We start from the raw sequence: 14,658 nt of genomic DNA, 5'->3' as shown, positions 1-14,658 counted from the left end.
AAAAAGTTACAAATATAACAAGGTTGACCCCAAAGTAGAGATATGAAAAAATACCTCTCCCTACTTCTTTGTGGAGGCTTAAGGGGAAGGGGTGGGAAGTCCTTGGTGTGGAACATGGGAATTTATTGTGAGATTTTTTTTTTTTAAGCAATCAGGGTTAAGTAACTTGCTCAAGGTTACACGGCTAGGCGTTTCTGGGTGGGTGCTAAGTGTCCGAGCCCGGGATTCGATCTCCAGGTCATCCCAACACTGGAGCCAGTGCTCTTAACTCGCTGAGCCACCTGGCCACCCCTTATTGTGAGATTTTAAAAAACACAATCATAGGCTTTGGTGGGGGGGTTTCCTCTTCATTGTCATAGTCCATAAAGGACAACTCTCTAGGATGGGAAAGGAAGAGGAATAGAAGGGGAAATTCAGGCAATGTAAAAAACAAAAGATATTAATAAAATGTATTTGTAAAAATGATTAGTAGGAGTAGAAGTAAAAAAAAAAAAGCCCTATATGTAAAAAAGAAAATGGAAGTAAAAAGGATTGTTAGATTAATGCAGATAAAGAATCTTTTCTGATTTAAAGCTAAGTAGAAGAAAACAATGAATCTAATATAGAAACTTGGCAAGACTTTAAGACTGATAATTTTGCTTTCAAACCTTTCTAAGGCCAAAAAATGCAACTGAAAGTTCCCACCTGGACAAAGATTTTTATTCAAAGTTGAATCAGAATAAAAATGGTATTAATGCTTTTCTATGACTCTAAATAGTTCTCCAAATGCACATGGGGCAATCTTGTTATTTGCAAATAGGCAAGGGAAAAAGAAATACAATCATTAAATATAATTTTATAAAAGGCTATTTTAAAATTTTATATAACCATCACAAATATACTTAGAATATCTTATTTCTATTAATAATTTTATGTTAACAGACAGATTGAAAATGTTTAAAAACTGTTATTACCCTATTTCCATTAGTAGATGGTACATAAACAACAACATGAGATAATTTTGGAAAATCCTGGAGTTTCAACATGAAAGTCTGAAACAAATGAGAAAGGAGTTTCATTCAATCAGGTGCATCAATATTAGATTTGATATATGCTATAAAACTTTCCTTTTAAATATATATGACTCCTGTTAATAGTTATAACAGTCTCCAAATTTTATTTGGTATTTTATAAAATTTCTGTGATGGCACATTTAAATTATCAATAATGATAAAATAACTAGAAACCAAGTTCCTAATAATTATGTTTATTAAAGATTCCATAAATATCTCCTTTAGGAATTCAAGACCAATTAAGGAGCTTTACGTTTGTGTTCTTTATATTTCATTGCAAGTATGGTAAGTAAATTAAATTAATAAGCAATTAAATGAAATTTAAATAACTACATAAAATATTTTGTCTAATTTACTATAGATTTTTAAATGTAAAAATTTTTTAAACATTTAATATAGAAAAAAATTAAAAGGGAAATTGGTAACTGAGAAAAAAATCTTTGCGACAAGTTCCTCTGGTAAAGGTCTCATATCCAAGATATCATATCTCATATGACTACTAGTTTTACACTTCAAAGAAAGAGGGAAAGGATGTGCAAAAATATGTGTAGCAGCACTTTTCACAGTAACAAGAATTGGAAACTAAGAGGATGCCCTGTGATTAGGAAATGGCTTAACAAATTGGAGGGCTTAATTTTTGTTGTTTTTTTAATTAACTACAGAGGAAGCAGTGGGATAGACACATTAATTTTTCAAATACTTATTAACTGAAAAAAATCATTACAAAAACTGGAAGATTTATATGAACAGATTTAAAGTGAGCCAGGAAAATAATAAAAGGAAACAAAAAAATCCTTCTTATTTCTCTTAAGAAAATACTTTTAAAAGGCTATACTATACAATAGCAGGAAGTACTTAATACCAAGATACATTAAAACTACATATGACTATAGCTTTTCAAAGTATTTACAAATATACCAAAGTATTTTTTCACGAGGAAGAACCAAAATTAAAAAGGTATAATTTACCTTCATTGTTGGCAGTAGTTCACTCTTCCAGGACAGATCAACACCTTGAGTACTATAAATGAATCATAATAAGGTTATCAAAAGAGACAAATCCCTGAATTAAGACTCTGATCAATATACAGTTGCATATGAGAAAAACAAAAAGCAAAAACAACTGGAAAACATACAGCAAGAATGACAAAGAATTAGCAAATAAACCATGGCACGAATTTAAAACTGGTAACACACCTGTAAATAACCATCATGAATTATGTAATTGGTAACAATTACATAGCATTTTAAGTTTTATAAAACTCATTATTCCCAACATCCCTGGAAGTAGGTGGTGAGAGTATTATAATCCTCATTTAATTAGAAGAACAAAGTTCATAGACTTTAAGTGGCTTGTCTAAAGTCACACAGATATTAAGTATTGGAATGAAAACTGAAACCCAGGTCATTCTGACTCCAAGTCTGTCCTCTTCCACTATACATGTAACATTAAATTATTTTAAAATAAAGTGTGATGGTTTTAAATATTTAATTTATGTTGGGGGAAAAAAATTAAATTTTGGTCTTTAAGTGACTCTAAATGGAGGTAAAGTGATACGTTTTCTTTTTCTTCTTGGAAGGGGAAAGGAAGGGCAACTGGAGTTAAGTGACTTGCCCAAGATTACATGGCTAGTAAGTGTTAAGTGTCTGAGGCCATATTTGAATTTAGGTCCTCCTGACTCCAGAGCCAGTGCTCTATTCACTGCACCACCTAGCCGCTTCAAGTGATACATTTCTAAGACAATATAACATACTCACCACATAGAAACACTGTTTATACAGCCATAAATCCAACTATGTATATCCTGTCAGTTAATACAAAACAAGACAATCTGTTAAATAGAGTCAAAATAGGGACAAAGGCAACATCAACTTTTTAAAGATCTAGTACAGACGGGGTTGAGAAGTAACACAAACAAAGATAAGGATATTATTATTTAGAATTCCACACATGATGCTTCCCTTGGGAGGAAGAAGACAGGGAAGGCAGGAAGCCTAAAGCAGTAGACCCATATATCTTACATTATTTGACAAAGAAAGAGGGATTTAAATAGTTGGAAGGTGGAAGGGAGGAGGAGTCAAGATGTGCTATGGAAGGTTGGGAGGAAGGTTTGGCATTAATGGAACATCAAATTCCTGCACGAGAGTGTCCTTGACTCTAATGTGTCATCTAATCTCCTAAGCAATTTTTCATCCTATGAAAGGCATTAAATCCAGCTTCCTGATAAATTTTATCAATATTGCAAGTATGTCATATTTGGCCCTAAAATATATTTAGTATACTAAAACTGAAGCAATACTCAACAAGACAGGATATGACTGTGCCAGTCATTTGAGATGAGATAATAGAATATTTCATTTCAGTTGCAGAATGAATTTAAGTGGAGTAACCATAAGCAAAGATGATAAAAGAAATGCATGAAGAACAAATTGATAAATAAATTCAAAGAATGTATGATGTAACTGTGAAACTCTAGGAAAACTAAGGCAGTTGGCAGACTAGTACAAATGGGCCCAGGATAATCAAAGTAAGTTAGTTAACCATGAGAACAGACACAAACACAAAAATAATAAGCTCTGCAAAAAGTCATGCAGTCAAAATACTCTACTAGATTATAAACTTTTTGAGAGCAAGGGCTTGTTTTCAAAGCCTGACTATTGTCTTTTAATATGTGTGACCTTGGGCAAGTCACTTTCCCATAGACCTTACTTTTCTCATCTGTAAAATGTACAGATTGAATTAGAGGAAGCCTCTGAAGTCCCTTCCAGTTCTAGGCCTATGTACCTATATGTCTTATTAACTTGAAGAGTTAATATCTGACCTTATCTCAGCACCTAACCCAGTGCCAATAAATTAGCTGAATCAATAATTGAAAATAGGACACTCTTCATATATGAAGGATGAAACTGACTGATGGAATACTTTGGTCTTAAGATATGCTTATGGACAACAAAATGATAACATAAGTGCCTCCAATTCACTGCTGGTGAAACAAGCAGAGAAAAAATTAAATATATATTTGAAATTTCATCCTCTAAAAATACTATTTGCAAAACACAAGCAGCTTTAATTTTAAGTAACAGGCATCTAAGAAGGACTGATTTGAGAGATAAGAGCATCATCAGAAAGGGTAATGTCATAGAAACACAAAGAAGAGAGAACATGCAGGCAGAGAGGGTAGTCAACACTGTCAAATGCAGCAGAGTGATCAAGAAGGATGAGACCTGAGAAAAATCTGTGATTTGGCAATTAAGAGACTACCAGTAATTCTAGAGAACAGTCCAAGAGGTACATGTTCCCAAATTGGGCAATAGCACTCCCTTGGGGCACTGGACTGATGTGAGGAGGTAGTAGCCTTGGGTGCAACTGGGGGACATGGAATAAAAAATAAGGGGGAGGTGATGAAAGTATAAGGAAAGAAGAGAAAATAGGAAATTTCTGAAAAACCGTTAATATGTGTTTCATCTGTTATATAAGAATAAAAGTCATAGTGATTACATTATTTTCCAAATAAACACACAAAACGCAAGTTTTAACAGATCAGTGGTCGTGTCCACCAAAAGGTGTTCACAAGCAAGTGTTGGCAGGTGTGGTCCAGCACGCATGAGTAGGAATATGTGCGTGTAATGATTTATTTGCAACAGTATACTATACAATTACATGATGCAATATTGTAGCATCAAAATTTCAATGAAGGAAAAACCCGACAAATTTACAATAAAATATTAAAGATGTGTCATTTTTAATAAATTATTATATATTTGAAATTATACAGATTTTATTTAAAAAAAAAGAAATTATATTTCCGGGGGGGGGTGCTGAGTAATTTTTTTTATAAGGGTGGGAGGCCAAATAAGTTTGGGAACCTCTGGTCTAAGGGATAAGAGCAGAAGCCAGATTGCAAAGGGTGGAGGGAATGAGAGGAAGTGGAGGTAACAGAAGTGGAGTTTGCTTTTTTCTCCCTAGGGAAAAGGAATGAGAGTATGATAGTTTGAGGAAACAGGATGGTCTTGTAAAGGTTTTTAAACAATGGTGGGGCAGGGAAGAAACTTGAGCATATTTGAAGGTAGTAAGCAAGGAGCAAGGTGGGAGACTGAGAATTAGAGAGAGGAAAGAAAAGACTAAAGTGACAAGTTGCTTGGGAAAGGATGGAATTAAAGGTATGTGTAGAGATATTGGCCTTGGCAAAGAGAAGGGTTACTTCATTTTATATATATGTGTATATATAAACACACATGTACTTACAGAGAGACTTATACAGACTCAGATGTGCACGTCTATAAAATGTGTTTATGATATACAGAAAGCATATATGTATGCATGTGTATGCACATGGCAGCAGAATGCTATGGATACAGTTAATGACTTGGAGTCAGATGATCTGCATTAAAGTCCTATATCTGACACATAGCAGATGTGTGTCCTTGGGCAAATCACTTAATCTCTTAATGCTGCAGGCAATTCTTAAATGAATGAAAAAAACACATTTAATAAGTGCTTAATATGTGCTAAACATTGTCCTAAACACTGAGGGCACAAATACAAATACAATCTCTGCCCTCAAGAAACTACCATTCTAATAAGATAGCTAACACATATAGGAGAGTAGTTGCCAGGGAGGAATCTTTTGGTTTGGAAAGTTACAGGGATGGTGAATAGAGACTGACATATCTTTTCCATGAGCAAAGACAGTTGATTTGATCATGGTTCCATAACCAGGAGAAGGAGAGATGGCAGGGTTATTTCTATGGGAGCATGGTGACTAATGAGGAGAAGTCTGGAGAGTCAAATGAAACAAGGCTTGAATTTGGGCCTAGATGTGAAGCAACCACCATTCTAAGACTTTAATTTGAAGAAGGGTTGCTGATCTTCATTGAAAGAAGTTTCTCACTGTGAATTCTCCACACCAATGAAATCGTACAAAGACAAATCCTATAGATTGGTTATATTTACACCCACAAAAACTGTGATGTAGTGAACAGGGAGCTAAACTTAGAATCAGAGTCAAAGTATGCTGCTGTACCACTGGGCAAATCACTATCAATGCTCCTAACAGTTCTCTAAGACTAGAAGTTTCAGATGAGCTGGTGAACCTCATTGATGAAGGAAGTGTCCTCACTCTGAATATCCTATATCAATGAAGTCAGAAAGGTGTGTGTGTGTGACTTAATGTAAACCCTTTCAGAAGCTGACTGATGATGTGGGGGCAACAGAGGGAGAAGAGTGAGAAGGCTGGGGTTCTCTTGTCACCAGAAATCAACCACACTAAAAAGTCATAGATGAAAATCATCTAAAAAGATAGGAACTGCTACATGATAATAATGATAGTACGTTGAAATTAAGAAGATTGGTCATATGATGAAAGTGCTAACAGAAGGACAGTGGACCTCATGGAGTTCAAGAAAAGCACATCTGGAAAAAGAATGTTATCTTATCTGTAGCACTGTCTAGCAGAGGAGTTCTCACCAGCTGACATGTGTATTCCTATTTGTATAGCTGATACCTCTGTGGGAAGTAAGGATTACTAATGAGGCAACTATAGTGTCATAAAAATATCCTTTTTTAGACAGCTAACACTCTTGGTCTTAATTCTATACTCACTCAAGAACCTTCTGATTATTCATTAGGTTTCACAGATACCTAAATACTGGGAAGGCTATATGTTTAGCTTAATGAAGACAAAAATTCTGAAATTCTTGATAGGTGTTATATGATTGGTTCTAAAGGAAGAACTATCTTTTGTGATTTTAAAATAAAAAAATAAATTACAGACACTTTCTTACCAATATGCTGTTCCTACAGTATATATGGCTGTAGGTTTTTCTGTGATTTGAGAGAGGAAATGCAAAATACATTGCATAAGACTCCTAAAAAATGAGGGAAAAAATCATTATATACAATCACTCTCACAAAGTAGATGTTATCTTCATTCTGAAATATTTGGTTAAATACTTACATTAAAAGCCATAAAGGTCCATTTTGATACTTTCACTGGAACCCATTTAGATGTCCCTAAAGTAGAGGAAATTATTCGCACTTCTGAATGATAAAATCAACTTCTTTCCTGCTGGCTGCAGGAAGAAACATTTATTCTTCATAATATGACATTAAACAAAGTCTACATTCCTGAAAATAAGCTATTTTAAAACAGGAAATATGGGCTTCCATCATGTACTCATAACTAACCAGCACCTACATCAATAACTTAATAACTATATTTGGTCTTGTTCTCACTGTGGAGATATCAACAGAAAGGAAAAGAAAGTATTTATCTTCTTTCATAAAACAAGAAAAATGTATCCCTTCTAAATAATTTTGTTATTATCCCATTTCTTTTCTTCCCCTTTGTAGTCAATGTTTTTTCTAATCTAAAAAGCATATATTAAGCGACTACTATGTGTAAGACACCATTGGGGAAATAAAGACAAGGCAACTATCATATTTCCCCTAAGTAGCCTCTTCTCCAGGTTAAATATGCCCTTTTCCTTTAAACAATCATTTGGCAGGATTTCAAGGTCCATCACATTCTGGATGCTTTCTAAAATGTGGCACCCAGAACTACATACAATATTGTCATGTAGCCTGATCAGAGAAAGGCAAAATTATTTCTCCATTTCTGGACACTAACAAAAAAGTAGCCTCTATGCCAAGTTTCCATTTTACTAGCTTTCTCTTCAATCCTTTGCAGTCTCACTTCTTGTCCTCACAACTTTACTAAAACTTCTCTCAAAGGTTACCTATGTCCTCCTAATCACCCAAATTAATGACCTGTCTTGGGCAAGAGAAGGTGGATCACTATGTATTTCTGGAAAATTTTTCTCCTCTTGGATTCTGAGACATCATATATGTTCTGCTGGTTCTGTGTTTCTTTACCTGCTCCTCTTTCTTAGCTACATCTTCTCTCTCTACCTTGCTGACTCCACTAACCCCTTTGGATTTAAGTAATTCATTTCCATAGATGACTCACAAATATGTTTTCTCCACTCCTGATCTCTCTTCTAAACGCCAGACCCAAGTCTTTAACTACCTCCAAGATGCTTCTGCCTGAATGTCCCGCGTGTATCTCAAACAATGTGTCCTTTCCTCCTTCTGACTTCACTATTTCTACCATTGGTACTACTACAAGCCCTGCATGAGAGGGATATACAAAGTGTTCATTTAATTTTTTCAACTGGATGAGAAACAAGTACTGAATGCATTGGCAAACAAGTGAACAAACAAATTGGGTCACACTTCTCTGACAAACTGCCCTGGCAGACAAGGTTTTTGATATGGTAACAAGATAACAATATTTAAATTTTCCAAGAAGGCTTACATCAGCGGTAGAAGAAAAGTTTCAGTGGTTAAATGAAAACAAAGGTTGCTATAAGGATTCCTTAAGCACAAATTCCAGTTGAAAAACTGAATTGGCTTTTGAAAATGGAAGGAATGTATCTTAAACATTATACTCACTTGGCAGCCCTTGGCCATAGCTTAGTAACAAGCATGAAATTTGAAAACAGAAACAAAATTTTTGCATTGAATTTGGCGCAGACTTGAGCTTTGGCAAGGTCTCATCTTTAGGCTCTTCAGAAAGGACTGGGAGGAAAAATTCTGTGTGTAACAAATTGAAGCATTCATCTGGCAGAACTTCCTGGTAAATCATTGCTCTGCATCAATAACTGTGAGAATGTGGATCTAATTTTATATAGAAACAATTCTGTACCCTGAGGTGGATTTTTTAAAATTTCAAACTTAGTATTTGAGTAAAATCAAGTTTTGAAGTAATCACTATCAAGCCAGGAAAAGAACTGAAGGATTTCACACACCCTCTAAAGATTAGTAGCCTTTTTACTGTGAATTTATACATAGTATCTTAATTTGTACTAAAGATGGTACCATTATCTTCTTCAGAGCGAAAGTGTTTAAGATATATTTCTGCATGAAATCCCAGGGTCAATTCTCACCCAAGATGGTCGTTAGCTTGGGAGATAAAGTGTTACCTAGTGTGGAAATGCAGGATTCTTGAGTTCTTTTCTTATATCATTACTTAAGTCTACTTAAGTAATGTTTATCCTATTATCTCTATTTTTCTTAGAAAGTTCACTCTTCACCTGGTATTAGCTAATCTAAATTTGAACCACAGTTTCATGGGAAAATACTTTCCTTATTTTGTAGAAGAAAATTTTCATTCACAATATCTGGCAATATCTTTTTCTAATTTCCTGCTTCTATCTTTTCTCCACTGTGTATTAAATTAATGTATCGTCGCATGTATACATTATAATAATACACACAAAGCTGCATGAATGCCACTGTTTCACTATACATTTTTTAAAGGCTGCAATATATTAAATACTTCTAGTCCACGCTTCAGTTTTTTCCTATCTTCCCTTCAGATTCCCTTGTCTACCTAAGCATGACTCTGTCCTAACACTTGATTCCTGATAGGTAAATACCTTCCCAGGACAGCCTTTATCTAGAGAAGGTCCAGTGTGCCGGGACTCTTTCTGATCTGTTCCACCTTCTAACAGGAGCCTTGCCCCTATGGGGGAACCCTTCTCTCCACCTTCCTGCCACCTTTCCCAATTCCTCTTAATATTTTATCTTCCCCTATCAGAATGGAAACTCCTTGAAAATAGAGACCTTATTTTCTTGCTTTTGTATCTTTGCAGCTAATCATGGGATCTGGCATATAGAAAGTGTTTGGTACATGCTCCCTCATCTATTTATCTATCTACCTACCGGTTTACATCTACCTATCTTCATCTACTTATCTATCATCTATCGATCTATATCTATCTTTACCTATCTACCTACTACTTCTCTATCTCCCTACCTACTCATCATCTATCTATCTCGCTATCTAATCACAATGGGGTCCTAAACTCTACTAGGTTATGATGATGGCATCTCCAGATAATATTCTTAGATTCTACTAAAGTATAAAATCTGTTATTCTTATCACTAACCTGTTAAATCAGCAACTATATTAGGAATTTCCTCAAAAGGCTTTGCTGGATACTTTATAAAGTGATGATTCAAAACAGACATCTTCTTTTTGGGTTTCACAGTTATCTGAAAAGAAAATTGCAATGCTTTTCATGATTTATGTACATGGTATTAAGTCAACCATACTTTAGTAACAGTTTAAAGAGAAGAGTATGTCGCTCATAGAATCACTATTCTCTTAAGTCCCACAAGAGCAGGAACCTGCTGTTCTTCTATTCTTGCTACTGTTGTTTTCAGTCATGTCTGACTCTGTGACCTTTTTGGGGGGTTTTCTTGGCAAAGATTTGGGAGGGGCTGCCATTTGTAATTTTCTTCTTCAGCTTATTTTATAGATGAGGAAACTGAGGCAAAGAGCATTAAGTGACTTGCCTAGAGTCACACAGCTAGTAAGTGTCTAAGGTTGAATTTGAACTCAGGTCTTTTTGATTCCAGGCCTGGTACTCTAACCACTGCACCACCTAGTCACTCCATTTTCCCTATGCCAGGAAAACTCCAAATGGGGGTCATGGAGAGTTGAACAACTGAAAAGCAACTTAAACACAAGCTATTAAAGCTTCATATTGTATATTAAGTTGTATATTTTTGATAGATTTTTCTAAGTCTAGCATTTCTGGTATCAATACTACTTAGCATGAAAGCTAGTATTTCTGTAAAAGTAAAAATAAATTATGTATTAAGTCCACAAATCAATAAGGCATAGGAGTCTATTATATAAAAAATGATTTATTGAAATATACATGTAATTTATAAACTAATACCTACCTGTTTAGTATCATCATCAATGAGGTCAAAAAAAGCTCTAATTGTAGCCAACTGCAGTTGTTTACACCTAAAGAAATTGATAAGAAAAATCTGTAAGTGAAAAATCTAAGACACGAAAGCTCTGTGTCATATGACTTTGGTTTCAGAAATGATTATAATTCTATCGTTTTAAGCATTACTATTAAATACATTATAGCACGTTGTACAGTAGTATCCAGAGCCTAGGAACATTACTTTTGGTCTCACAGAGAATGCAAACTACCTTGAGTAAATGTAAAGAGCAAAAAAAAACTCCAACTATTCCATTGGAAAACTTGCATGTGACCCTGGGCCATCCTGGCACTATGCCTTCTTTGTTCTGTTTCTATATGATATCTGACTTGGGGTTGGTACGGGGATTTACAATGTTACTTTGTTCTGCTGCCACTCGGGACAATTGTAAGAGCAAACTCTTACAATTAACCATAATAAAACCTATTAATGTCCAAGCTGGTATGAGCCCCACTTTCTTTGGTACCTCTATTCTCTCAGAGGGCATGACACCCTATAATTGGCAGAATTAAGGCAAAGTGATTCTTCCCCCTTACCTGAAAATTGCAAAATGACTTCATAATTTTTGTTGTATTTACTAGGCAAGAGTAAACAGATACTCATTATTATCATATCTATTTTAAGACTGAAAGGTGTGAGATCTAGGAGAGGTAAGTAACTTTTCCAAATCCTGCCTACCAAGTTGCTAAGTCCCTATGTTAAAAAATAAAAGCCTTTTTCTGAAGTACAATTCAGTGTACCAAATGGTAAGTGGGGGCTCCACAAAATGAATGGAAAAAATGACAGCTGACTTAGTAATTACAGATCTTACTCACCAAACTATAGAGAGATGGTCTGTTGAAGCCCAAGTTCTAGGTACTGCTGTGCTCTAAAGGGAGAGAAAAAAAATAAACTCAGACTTTAAAAGAAATACATTTTCAGAGTCTCCAAAATATGCTTTACATGCAAACATTTATACACATAAGTGACATATTCATTGTACTATACAATGCTAGCACATTCTGGAATATTACAGTTCTCCAAAGAGAGAATACTGCATCTTAGATTAAGAGCTAGAAGGAATGTGAAGGATCATGGGGTCCAACCTCCCTCATTTTGGAGATGAGGAAACTGAAGTTGTCTAAGGTCCCAGAGGTGGGATCAGAGATGGGACTCCAAACAAGGTCTCCTGATGCTAAAATCCAGTATTCTTCTCACTGTGCCAGAATATGACTTAACAGTATTTGAGCATTTTAAGAATGAGCTTTAAGAATCCATTTAACCCAAATGTTACTAATGGGAAACTCAATGATCCTTTATTTCTAAGATGTCAAAGTTTCTGTAAATCACTACTTCCTGAAATTAATGGCTACTAAAAATTATTCCTTACGTGACTTTAGTAAGAGATTCAACTCAATGTCACCTAAAACATCATGGATACATTCAAAGAACAGGATTTTGAAAATATTAAGAAAGTTATAATGACTACAGAAGTGCATAGTGCAGAGCAGTTGGCCAAATTACCTGATGGCTAGATCTAAGCTAACAATATAATTAATCTGTGCAAATGATGAAAATGGAAATGCCTTCAAAATGCTTCCTAACAGTACCTTAATAGTTCCCTTCTTTGATAATCAACATAGTGAACAATAAGGTGACTTTTGGCAATATTCTATTCCATATCCTAGGCCTGTGCCTAGTATAATGTAAGCAATCATACTCATTTGGGAATTAGATTTTCCCAGCATCCCTCTTAGCACCATGTGCACAATAAGCATGCATCACTGGTTCTGACTCAATTCCTTAAAAAAAAATTCAAAAAGTACTTCCCATGCAGCAAAACAGAGGCTTATTAAAATGAGTCATATAAGAATACTGTGACAAATAGTTCAAGGGAAGAAACAGTACAAAAGGTTGAGGGGCAGGAGGAGTAATCTTCAACTGCCTACTATGTATCATTACCAAAAGCTTTCATAATCACAGAGTGACCTTCACCCCTGTGATGATCTCTGAGGGTTAACAAAGACAAATAGAGAATATGCAAAAACTCTACATTTGGTTGATAAATGTAAGCATCTGACACTATCTTTAAGCCTTAACACAACCAACTACTAAATAAATTAGCATACTTAAGTTAATCAAGTTGCAAATTATTACATTAGATGGTCATTTCAGAGTTTGATAACAAATACGTCATAAAAAGCAATCTCTCCGACCATGTCTGTGTAATGTTGCCTCATACTTCCCGCTCTGAAAGTAGTAATCAAAAAACTACCACTATTTTGGTATCTTTCCTAGTCTTTCCATATTAGAATGTAAGCTCCCTGAGGGCATGGATTGTCTTGCTTGCTTGTATTTGTTTGCCAATTACTTATCACAACACTTAGAATAGGGCAAGAGCTTCACAAAAGCTTTTTCATTTATTTATTCGTTCAAATAACATCATAAAGGATGTAAAGCAAGTACTCTGAAATAATAGAAAAAAATAACACAAAACATGTAAGAACTGCTGCCAAAATAATGGTCTCTACTAAGAAGTAGCATGGTACAATCAAAAGAGCACTGAACGTAGAGTTTAGAAGAGACCTGGGTTCAAATTCAGTAACCTCTGTGACCATAGACAAGTAATATCCTTTCTGGATTCATTTCCTCAATCATAAAATAGAGATATTAAGACCTGTATCTCTTACCTCACCAACTTGATGCAATGAGCAAATAAGACAAAGTATATAAAATGTTAACATACTAGGGGCAGCTAGGTGGGGCAGTGAATAGAGCACCAGCCCTGGAGTCAGGAGGACCTGGGTTCAAATCTTGACCCAGACACAACCCAAAAACTAACTGTGTGACCTTGGGCAAGTCACTTAACCCCAACTGCCCTCCAAAAGGCAAAAAAAAAAGTTAACATGCTATAAAATGTCAGTTCTCATTGTTTTAGAGCTCAAAAGCTGTCAATGTCATCCAGGATCCATTAGGTAGTCATTATTTATTCAGGAATTATCATATATTTGGTGACTATTTCAGAAATTAATATTTATGGAAACATGCAAATGATGATAGGCTATTTTCTCCTAACTTAGCACAGCATCACATGCTGGAAAAAATGCAATTCTCTTCTGTAAACAAATTGGCATCTGGTACAGTAACAGAAAAAGGAAAGAAGACGAATTAGGAAGGTAAATTGCCTTTAAGGGGCTATGTGTAGAATGTGCTAAAACACAGAATTAACCTCTAGACTAAGACAAAGGTCTACAAAGCTGAAGTTGTATCTAACTTATTTTCTGCCTGAATGATCTAAATTTGTTACAAAAGACACATTTAGCTGAGAGGTTGTTAGAGAGCATAGTGATTGCTATATACCAGTCCAGAAAGACAAATCAAACTGGAAGTTTTACATATTGGTAGTTCCTTATTTGCTAGTGGATGGTAAACCCAATTTGTAGGAAAAGTTGATTACTTAGAACTCATTATGCGAAAGTTACCAAATAATTTCTTAAACTTCCAAATCTAATGGTCAATCCTCAAGTCTTGACTTCTCTGCAGCACCACTCTCTTCTCTTGTAACCTCTCTCTTCTATCAATGGTAACCTGATACTCTATCCTGGCTTTCCTCCTACATGTCTGCCCTTCTCAGTCATTTCATCATCTTAGTCACATCTACTAATTGTAGGTATATACCAAGGGTCTGTCCTAGCACCTCTTCTGTTTTCTCTGTTATCCTTTGCTGACTTCATCAGCTCCCATTAATTTAATTAATTATTTCTACAATTTATTTATCTCTATATACCCATCCATTCCTAGCCTTACCCCTATCGAGCTTCAG

At 35.1% G+C, this 14,658-nt stretch overlaps 1 protein-coding gene across 2 annotated transcripts in view; it reads right to left on the bottom strand.

Annotated features, from left to right (window-relative positions):
• Positions 1-14,658, bottom strand: part of PGAP1 (post-GPI attachment to proteins inositol deacylase 1) — a 93,230-nt gene that overhangs the window by 63,776 nt on the left and 14,796 nt on the right. For both annotated transcript variants that reach the window (XM_069070162.1, XM_069070160.1), the window contains exons 6-13: positions 11,672-11,724; positions 10,806-10,872; positions 10,004-10,109; positions 7,009-7,064; positions 6,836-6,919; positions 2,810-2,856; positions 2,021-2,072; positions 954-1,031 (exon numbers count right to left, since the gene is read on the bottom strand). In XM_069070162.1, coding sequence (XP_068926263.1) covers positions 954-1,031; positions 2,021-2,072; positions 2,810-2,856; positions 6,836-6,919; positions 7,009-7,064; positions 10,004-10,109; positions 10,806-10,872; positions 11,672-11,724 — 543 coding nt within the window. The remainder of the gene's footprint in view (positions 1-953; positions 1,032-2,020; positions 2,073-2,809; positions 2,857-6,835; positions 6,920-7,008; positions 7,065-10,003; positions 10,110-10,805; positions 10,873-11,671; positions 11,725-14,658) is intronic.

The sequence above is a fragment of the Petaurus breviceps genome, unplaced genomic scaffold (genome assembly GCF_028583685.1).
Source record: "Petaurus breviceps papuanus isolate PSGF00001 unplaced genomic scaffold, PetGlider_PUasm1.0 90804, whole genome shotgun sequence".
NCBI classification, from domain to species: Eukaryota; Metazoa; Chordata; class Mammalia; order Diprotodontia; family Petauridae; genus Petaurus; species Petaurus breviceps.
This window is presented reverse-complemented; position numbering and strand designations above follow the sequence as displayed.